The 10,842-nt window shown below is 41.8% G+C and overlaps 1 protein-coding gene across 1 annotated transcript in view; it reads right to left on the bottom strand.

Moving 5' to 3' along the window:
* LOC104967229 (protein SCAI-like) overlaps positions 1-10,014 on the bottom strand; it is a 10,926-nt gene extending 912 nt beyond the window's left edge. Inside the window, exons 1-3 of the mRNA XM_010796645.1 lie at positions 9,999-10,014; positions 3,410-3,583; positions 2,766-2,866 (exon numbers count right to left, since the gene is read on the bottom strand). Of these exons, the coding sequence (XP_010794947.1) occupies positions 2,766-2,866; positions 3,410-3,583; positions 9,999-10,014 (291 nt within the window). The remainder of the gene's footprint in view (positions 1-2,765; positions 2,867-3,409; positions 3,584-9,998) is intronic.
* Positions 10,015-10,842: the final 828 nt, after the last annotated feature.

The raw sequence follows: 10,842 nt of genomic DNA, 5'->3' as shown, positions 1-10,842 counted from the left end.
CTAATCTAAAGTTTTGTAGTTAAGTAGGTGTAGCATTTTCATTTTTTTCCTAATTTTGTACATCCCCTCATCTTCATGTGGTACATGGAGACTTGACATCACCCCATCTTTTATTGTTTCATTGTATTGTAACTTTATGAGGTTGACATATGGGTTATGATTCAGGGAAATCTTAGCATTGATTTTCACCTGGATAGTACGATGTAAACTTATTGTATCACATCCTGGTTATGGATATATTCCGTATAAATATGAAAAATAAAAAGTTTTATGGTTGTCTAGTACGTAAAATCGGTAAGGAGTAAAGTGAGTTAAAGTGTGACAGAAACGTAGTACCCGACTAAGACACTCTTTTGTCGTGGTAGATGTCCGGACCATATACAATGATGACGCAGAGGTCGCGAAAGGTGCCGTTACAGGCACCGACAGAGGACTAACCACCTCAACCGGGTTATCGGCATCGCGGTGAAAGACACTGCAGTTTTTTCCAAGTTTGCCCCATTGTAGCCTTAGTCTTTTTTAGGACACGTCCGGATTCCTTCTAACCCCCCCCCAATCTCCTTTTTTCTCTCCCCCAAAGACCCCTGTGGGAACATAAGGGGGACCCCTTCGTGGCGCCCCCCTGTCGTTGTACTTTCTTGTTTCTGGTGTTTTCGTTTTCACCAAAAATACGTACCTTCAAGTGGAAAATTGCATGTCCCACAACTTTTTTTATTGTTTGATTTATTGACACTGTGGTTTGCTGCCCCTATACGTGACCTATACAGTTTTACTGTGTAAGGCCTAGAACTTTTTTTTGTCAAGGGGGGGCTCCCTGGAGAGACAGTGGTCTTTCTTGAATGGGTCGTCGGTCCCTTTCTTGTCCCGTCTTCCGAGCCCCGGTAACCCCCAAGCTCTGGTCCTAAAGCACACCGCGTCCTCCTGGTCTTCCAAGGGGCCTCAGGGTTTGGGGTTGGGTTCGTCCCTTGTGTCCTCTCGTCGGGGATTGGTCTTTGTCGTGTTTACCTGCCCGCCGGTGGTTCGCCTGCCGTTCTGGATACCCTAAAACTAAGTGCCTCGGTATGGATTTCGTAGACCAGTGGGGTTTTTGAGCTGCCCCCAGTCTTACCGTCCCGGGGGGGGGGGGGGTTACTGTATGTCTTTGACCGTGCCGGTCGCGGGAGGTTGTCCGAGGGCCAGAGGAGAAGGTCCATTACAATCTTTTTGTGCTCGTTTTGAACGTATTTGCCCTCCGTTAAATCACCGTTTTGTATTCAGGTTTACCTTTCGTCTTTCTTAATTACTATATGTATCATGTTAAAAGGGTACACGGCCCCTTGGAACCCCCCCCCCCGGTTTTAGTAGAGTTTTTTTGAGTTGCAATCTGCAGTCAACCCTTACTTGTTACCTCCTCCGACGTTTTCGCAAAGATGAGTAGCTGTAAGGTATGTTGTCACATTCGTCATGTGTTTACCGTCGGCGGTTGTTTATCGTCTGTCAACCGGGTCAGACAAGAGAATTCATAAATATCAAATAACTCCCCCTTCCCAAACCCCTGTGGCGGCCCCCACGAAATAGTTTGTTTTCCCCCGCCCTTCGGTCTCTCTTGTTTTTCGGAGTGCGTGCTGTACACTTTTCTGTTTCGTTCTTTTTAATCGTCTATTTAGCGTCGCCTTCCCCTTAATTTATAAGTCGGTTTTTTCCAGGACCCCTTGACAGTTTTTTTGTCCGACCTCGTCGGTGCCAGGGGTACCGCACCCACCCACCACCGTTTCCAAGACACCACAACTCGACGGCCGTTTAAAACCCACCCCATTTCCTATTTTGTGGGGTTGGGGGGGGGGCCGTTAATTGATTCCATAAAAAAGGGTTCGTGAACTTCTTGCGACAGGGTTGTAAGTGTCCCCACCCCGACACTTATCTCCCTTTCTCCGAAGTATAAACTCAACATAGGTTGTTCTCCTGGGGGGGGGAAAATTCCTTACGTTTTCCCCACTCCCAATTCCGTTCCCCCACACCTCCCTACTCCCCCTCCGGTCCCGTACCAACGTTAACGCCGGATCATTGTAAAGCATCCAAATAAATTTTCTGGTTGTTCTTTCTGTGTCTCTTTCGTCCCTTCTCCCCTCCCCAATCTCCTACGTTGTGTTAGATATAAGGTTCGTGTACGTGCGAAGCACCATTGATTCTTGGTGGTGTCCTATCCCCTGTGTGCCTTGGCAGACTTTAGTTCCACCTGGAGTAAATCCACCAGCTACCCTGCAGTATACAAAGTCATTCAAACTAGCTGCACCTTTACCAGCTTTGAGAACACTTTCATGATCAATCATTATAAAACATATCATATCTATTATTCTATCTGCACAATGACTACTTTTACTTTGTTTTGATGACAATACTTTTGTAATTTTACTTGAGGAACTATTTTCAATGCAGGACTTTTACTGTAACAGAGTATTCCTACACTCAGTACTTCTACTTTTACTCAAGTACAAGATCTGAGTACTTTTGTCACCAAAATATACCATGTTCTTTACACTCCTTTATTATCGTTTATAAGTGAAAATGTATTGTGTTTGATAATGTTTAAAACCAAACAAAGTTGCAATGAGGGTTTTCCAAATGCCATGATGCTCTGTGAGATGCACTTTGCTCTAAATAGTCTGACGTGTGCATCAGTGTGGGCTAAATGTATAGTGTGTTGGTATTTTTCCGAAGAGGGACAGCCTTTGGCATTCAAACAAACAATGAAAGTTCCCGAGGAGACAAACAGCACAGAGACCCACCCGGAAGAGTTTATGCAGCCTCAGAGCAGCGGAGCAGAACACAAAGCGGATCAGGAGCAGCCGGAGGAACTCGTCACCAAAGAATTGCAAAAAGGCTTGATCTGTGGAGACAGTGAGAGATGTAACTCAGTTAGTGCTCAGGCTAGTTATTGATACATGGATTAGTTGACAGAGGGATGAACAAGTCAAAAGGGGAGAGAGCAATGGGAAATGAAGAGCAAACACAGTCCCTGGACCCGGGGACACGGCTGCTCAAGAATCGGGATCAGAATCGGTTTTATCACCAAGTAGGTTTACGCATACCAGGAATTTAATTTGGTGTAAATGGTACATACAAAGACACAGAAAGAAGAACATGTTGGGTTTTGGAAGAAAAAGAATTGTACTAATATAGAAGCTATATGACTATTGAAACAAAATAAAAATAAAGACAATATTGACACACAAAATAAATATGTAAGAAATTGAGTATAGTCGTATAAAATAAAATATGACAAATACTATATTGCAAATACTATGTATTATATGTTCACTAACTCATGTTTCACTAGAAAAACAAGCTATTCAATTAAAACATTTTCCTGGTCGACTCTTTTATTTAATGTCTGTTAGTATGTCAAGAAAATGAATGAGAGATGTGCTACCTATAGTCCGTGATCGAGTTATCATTTGCCCGATGTCATGGTAGACTTTATGCAGAAATTCCTGCGCCCTCTCCCAGAGGCCGCGGTGCACACTGCTCAGGCCGCACACCGAGGAGAAGGCCAGCAGCGGGCTGTACAGGAACAGAGTGAACAGACTGCCCCGCTGACACTGATCTGAACAGGGCACACACATATGAAAATAGTACATCACACACATATTCTCTATCGTTCACACAGAAACTCAGCTAAACTCTGCTGTGATTAAACGCCATATTATGTTCCAAACCACATCAAGCATTATTTCTGAAACAGTATGGAGCTCAAACTCTTTCTTTCTCGCGGTTTTACCACGAAGTCAGTACCTTTTATATCCGGCTTCTTTACACATACTCTCTCCAGTACAGCGTTAGCTCTGAGTGTTAGCGATGCTTGCTAATGTAAACACAGACCATATTACTTCCAACACACGTTGCGCATTGTTTCTGATACAGCACATAGCTTGAGATGTTCTTTATTCAGTGTTTACCGCCAGAACAGAGCCCAATGGCTTTGTATTATTTATATAACAACTTTAATCTAAGTCCCTCCCGTAGACATCCTGCTGAATACACAGACGGGGGATTCAGCTAGCGTCTGTATATGGAGACGATAGGTTGGGACGTGGGCGGAACGTTGCCAGGAGTTCAATGTAAAGCCAGCCCACATTTTCAGTAATGATGTCAAGTTCTCAGAAAATCTGGATTAGCTCCGTTGTACCCCCCTTTTTAAAGATGTGGGTAAGGAGGAAAAGAGAGAAGGTTGTATTTTCTGACACTTTGTGGGTCTCCTTACACACCGGGGACACATATTTATGTATAAAAGACATCAAAAAGAGTATGTTGCATAATAGGTGACCTTTAAAGCCAGAAGTCACATTGTGATACGTATACACAGTAACGTGTGTGTGTGCCCATATGTAGTGCTGTATTGATGATCCCATTTTGTAGCCCAACCACCTAAGTTAGCATTGCAGCGGTTGACCATTTTTTTTGGCCTTTTCCATTGTAATTTGAAATATTAGCTTTGTGGTACAAAAATGTTTATGATGCTTCCACATTTGGTTTACCAAGATAATCCGTACAAATTAATACCAAGTTTATGACTTTTGAGACGTAAATTAAATTGCCAAAAGTACAGGGAACATTATACTCAATACAAATCACTTAGTTTGTGGTCTTTGTCAAGAAAAAAAACGTTAAAATCTCTTAAGCTTATGCTAACCACATACCTTATCAGCATGTAACCAAAAACCCATCCAAAATTGTGTTGACATAGAAAGGAGGGAAATGGAAGTGCTAAAATGCTAACTCATTTCAAGGTTTTAGGACTCTGCAGTACTCTATTACAAAAGGTTTTATCTTCCTTTGTTTGGTCCTTAAACATGTAGAATTGTTAATAGTTTGGTTGATGATTATGGTTGTCTTTCTTCAGTTTGTCTTTTCAGCAATTTTGTCGCGGTTTTTCAATGCTCTGAAAACCAATTTTCATGCACATGCCTTCATTAAGCTTCCTTGTGTTTCATGAAAGGCACTATATGAATCCAAGTTATTATTATTATTCATTGTAATGGGGAGTCGGCCAAATTCTCAGCGTTCGATCAGTAAAATCTCGGCCAGATCAAATCGAACTATCTTTATGGATAGCTATCACTAGAGCAGTGTATTCCTTCTAAGGGGGAGGATCCTCACAAAAGGAGTTTACACACTAAATCTGAGGGATTGTGAGATCGTTAATAAGAGAAATAAGAAAAACACATTGAAGCCCGCCTTGACTTGATGCATGCCGTGTCTGCAGTCCTCTTCTTCAACTTATATCGGCTGGTGCCTCCCATTATCCCATTTTTTTTTTTTTAAATCTGCAAGGTTTTATAACCGTGTGTTGTCCTAATTCCACTCGTACTTGGCTGTTAAGCAATCAAACAAATAGATCAAACACATGAAGTAATTCCTTACAATGAATCCTCATACATCGATGTAGGACTTTGAAATTTGTCGCACTGAACAACCTTGGCAACTAGGTTTTAACTCTTAAAAATTGGAAGAAGACATCTTTCCGTTGTCATGCCACCTTACATCCAATCACAACTTAACTCTCAACTTTATACAAGCTACTGTCGATTGCCTGATGCATGTTGGTCATCATGCTCATATTGACATAAAACTTTACTTGACATATAAAGCAACATTCAGCTGTTGTTGCATTTTAAAAACGATGGCCCCTCAAAAGAAATCAGATACAGTATTGTTAAAATGTAGTAATTGAGCATTCGGTTTGAGGAAATTTGAGTTTCTGGGACCAAAAACAAGGACGAAAGAACTAGCTAACTAGCTCATTCTTGCTAGCTAGCTCATCGAGCGGGCCCTCACTCCCCGCCACTGGGACTACTTTGCCTTTACGCTACGTCGCTACAGTGACTTAGTATCTCTTCTCGACTTTTTATTACAAGATATGATGGGCTGGGGCTAGCTGCTTATCATGCTAATTTCAGTATCTCTGAAATACACATTCAAATGAGTATTTAACATAATTCAAACACTGTAAAGTGTAAACATACAGTAGGTTTCAACACTGTCAACTCTTCTTCATTTTATGACAATGTTACTTAATTAAACAATTTTTTATTTAAACTCAAATTATTCGCCGTATCTTGTTCATATCTCTTTTAAAACATGTAAATTCTGACGGTAAAACTAAGTTAGTCATGGGCAATAAACAGCTCCTGTATAGGCTTTGTCATCTGTTTTTCTAGTACATATTAATGGGATGCAATTACAGTCCATTACAAGCTCCGCACGTCCAACTTTCTTCGAAAAACCCCACGCTCTTGAGCTTTAAAACCAAGCCAAGCTCACCTATTCATCTATTTAATTTATTTGCAGACATTTTTAATGCCGGCCTGAATGCATGGCAGCAGGTTACTTAGATGCTGGCATTGTTACAGAAGTAAATGCAGCCACATTCAAACAAATCTGACATTTAAGAGCACTCTCTCACTGTTTATAATTGCATCTTTTACATACATTTTACAAGTGTCTGTGTGGACTGTTAATGAGTCAATCCATTAATAAGGCCGCCTGCCCCTCAGAGTCGGCCTGTCTTCCCGGTTGAATCAGCACGCCTCCATGAGAGCGTCCATTAGGGACGGAGACACGGTTGGAGTGTGTCCTGCGTCACACTGGCTACTCAGAGGAGCCTCTGCTGGATAGACGGAACAACTCTTCATACAAAGATAAAAAAACATCTTTCTGACCTTCACTGGTTTATAAGGACTCCTTTAACAAAAGGCTTCACATTAATTTTAGATGAACTAAACTAAACATTCTACGGATCGAGCTTCAGATGTGAAGATGGGCTGCTTTTTCTGTTATATGCTATTGTCAATATCTTTGCGTTTTAGCCTGTTGGTCGAACAAAAGAAGCAACCTGAAGATGTTACAATGGGCTATTTGGAAATTGTGACGAGTGTTTTTCCATTTTGATGTTTTGTAGGCGAGGCAATGCAGCTTTGTTTACACAGCACACACTTCATTACCCGAGGCAAGTGCTGAATATAGGCAATTAAAAACATTAGAATGACATTTAGGAACAATAAGCAGTAAAGAACAGAATTAAATCAATTAAGAAAAGATTATTTAATTATGGAACTATTAGGTAAGTCATAATGTGCAGTGAAGCGGTGTATTAATGAATAAAGAACACAGAGAAGGTGATCAGGATCCCCACGCAAATGTCTTTCTTTTGCGCCGTTACTGGGGACAATAAAGAATCCAAAGGTTGTGTTCTCCACAAAAATAAAAACGAATATTCAAAAAGTATTCCACAGTGTTTTCTGATGGAAAAAACTAATGTTTGTTGTCCACAGTTAACGCTAAATTTACTGGACTTCTTTCTGCAAATTGATATGACAACACATTGTTCGTTAATCCTCCTTAGCAGCGGACTGTTAGCAAAAAAAGCAAAGATCATTGATGTTAACAAAACTGCATTCCAATGAAATAGCCTTGAAAACATAAAGGGCTTTTAGTCACATTCCCAAAGACAATCTATTCAGACAAAGTACTTTCTAGTTTTAAGGTTTCATCAATACAAGTCTATCTTACAGTACCTTTGTGAGAGAAATAAGCCCAAAACTGTCAAATTATCAAAACTGCCTTTCTCACAGCCTTAAAATCACAAACTGCCGATAAAGAAACCCAACTCCAAGTACTTAATATTCTACCAGTTGTAAAGTTTTGCATTAATACAAGTGTATCTAAAAGTAAAAAGCAACAAATCATTGATTTTAACAAAACTGCTTTGAAATCTATTCAAAGTACTTCATTTTCTAGTTGTAATGTTTCATCCATAAAGTGTATCTTCCTCTGTGAAAGATTTAAAGAGCCTGTGACACGATTTTCCCCCATCATCCAAACCCATCAATTTGAGTAAATATTGTCCCCTTGAAAACCGTTACAGAACTGATTTTGGATATTTGTACTTTGATAACCATTAATCTGCCCTTCAATGTTGACCATTTCCTGGATCTTCTCGGGGATTCTTCAAGTCCCGCCAAATTATGGGTGACGTCAATCCGGGTACAGCGCTCCAGCTGCACCGTTCAGGATCCCAGCATCTGCATGTAAACGCACGATGGCGCACACAGCAGCAAGCTCAGACAGCGATGACAGTTTAATTTTGAACGTGTCTGAGAGCTCATATGAGGCTGAAGGATCGGTTTATTTTGTATCTGTTAGAAGTTTAGGAATTAGGTGCGTCAATATGGGCGATCATACGGTCATGTANTGCCATTTTTCCACCCAGATGAGGCCCTCTGACTCAGGGGCGCAGCTGCCCTGTGTCAGGGGGGTATGCAGCAACAATTTTGGCGCCCCCCCCCCAAATTTTTTAATTTGGGGGGGGGGCGCCAAAATTGTTGCTGCATACCCCCCTGACACAGGGCAGCTGCGCCCCTGAGTCAGAGGGCCTCATCTGGGTGGAAAAATGGCAATGATAAGATACAAATAAGTTGTATAGAAGGTAACCTCGATCGACGAAGAAAGGCGAACACTCTTGCAAAGTTTGCTGCCTCAAAACCTTTCCTCACCATTCCTTTTGGAGGCCAATGTCTTACTTTAACCATTGGAGGTCAATGTCTAACTTTAGCCATAGGAGGTCAATGCCTAACCCTAACTATTGGAGGTCAATGTCTTACTTTAACCATAGGAGGTCAATGTCTTAACTTAACCAAAGTAAATGCCTAAGCCCAACCATTCAAGGTCAATCACCATCACAAACATCCACACATAAACACCATCACCCTGTGACACACAAACACCATCACCCTGTGACACACAAACACCATCACCCTGTGACATAACCTGAGCCATCCGGGGTCAATGTCCAACCTCAACCATCTCGCAAGAGTTCTGTAAATCGAGGATTTATCCTCGCTGTAACTATCAATGACAAAATTGGAAACTTTATTTGTCACTCAACCAAAGGCAATTTACTACTATGCACACGGACAGCCACAGTAAGGCATCCTTGAAATACTTTCAGGGATGGTGCCTTGCTCAACAGCACATGGAAGTGCAGGGGAAAAGGCACCGTTCCAGCTGCAAGTCCACAACCTATACCCGCTCCTTATGGCGACATAAAGCCAATCTTAATTTAAAGGTTTACAAACATGACTGTAGAGCAGGGACACACAGAAGACGGGTGAATATGTCTATCCACATCAACTAAGGATAGATCATCTTTATAATTTAGGATTGCTGGTGTGAGAAAAAACAATTTATTTAAGTTAATGGGGACAGCACTGTCAGATAATGAGGGAAAACAGTCAGGAGGAGACTTTGCCGAATCACTTCCACCAAATTCTGCATATATTTGAATATCTGTCATTGTCTGTCTGGGCTCCTTGTTTGCTAACAAGGCCAAAATAAAGAGCTCACGAGCACTGCGGAAACACAACACGAAATATTGCAGGAGTGGTGCTTTGCTTCATTGATTGGAGAAGTAATGATACATGATTATGTTCAAACAGGGAGCTGGCTGTTAGCTGGTGCTTAGGGGCGAGATCGCTGCTGGGCTTTTCACACAAACTGCTGTCAACACGGGGGTCTGTGCACCGCTGATCGATTGAATATGAATCGGTGCTGGTTTGGTGCACTTGTCGTGTATGTCTCACTGAAAAAACTACTCCGGAGTCGACTCTTCTCCTGAAGCTGTCAGTGTCAGCCAGGTAGGGGGTGTAGAGCTCCACCAGCTGCACTTCCTCTACCTCCCAAACTTCACAGCTAATCACTGGAAAGCTGTCACTTATCGTATAGGCGCTTGCATAATGCAGAATTTCAGCTGTGCATTTCAGGTAATCTTAGGTGAGATGAGTGGAAGCTGGCTTCTGAAATAATGAGTGTTCATCCGCAGAGTGAGGCAATACAAAGCAAAAACTAATTAAGAACAATTCCATTTTAGGGGGGCAAAGACAGTTTCAGCAGAAGTCTTTTTCTTTCAGAATTATTCACAGGAGGCGTTATTGATGATTCGCCACATTCGGCAATTCTCCCACCATTCTCCTCCTCCATTATTCATCCACCTCTACTTTTTAATCTCCTGTGAGCTGACTCAGAACTCCACTTCCATTTGCAGACTGTTCCTCCTCTATGCTCATGTCTGTAGCATTGATTAAATGGACCCCGGTGGGCCGGGGATTACATCGAGGTCTATTTGAAATGGCATTTCTACAGTGTTTTTCCATTACTGAGCATACTATTGGAATTTAGATAACTGGCTCTGTGTAGGCTTTGTTGATTTCTGAGTTTATTTGCCTGGGTCACATGGGGTCCATTTGCTGCAATTGAACAATTACTGTCTTTGGCGTGTTTGCTAATGTTTCTGTGTTCACATCCCTCACCAGTCTACAGCGCAGCCAGCAGAGTCCCACAGGAAGGCAGAGGAGAGAATGAGGAAATAGTGGAGGCGAATACAGACGATTGTTTTTCATCAGCTGAGATGAAGCAGGGACACGATCAAGCAGGACTGAGACAAATTAGATAGCAGAGGATGGGGCCAGAGATGCTGCTCTCAAGTCTCATTCTGTCTTGTACACAAATGTGTGGTTTTAACAATGAGCTCAACACTGGCTCTAATGAATGCCTGGTAGATTTAGAAACAGTACCCCTCTTTGCATCAGATCAGAGGGAAGTAGCGTATGGTCATTAAAAGGTGTGTTGGATCACTCTGTTTACTCGCTACATGCAAATGTGTTGCATTGTGTCATTAATGTTCTGCTCTTGCTGCATCTCTGAGTATTGTGCATACAGATGTGGAAAAACATTTCGACACATCTTTTTGCACCCATTGTTAACACATGCTGATTTTCAGTATCTAGAAAACCTGAAGGCTTTTGACCT

Source organism: Notothenia coriiceps, unplaced genomic scaffold (genome assembly GCF_000735185.1).
Source record: "Notothenia coriiceps isolate Sejong01 unplaced genomic scaffold, NC01 NC01_scaffold00037250, whole genome shotgun sequence".
In the NCBI taxonomy this organism is placed as follows: domain Eukaryota; kingdom Metazoa; phylum Chordata; class Actinopteri; order Perciformes; family Nototheniidae; genus Notothenia; species Notothenia coriiceps.
This window is presented reverse-complemented; position numbering and strand designations above follow the sequence as displayed.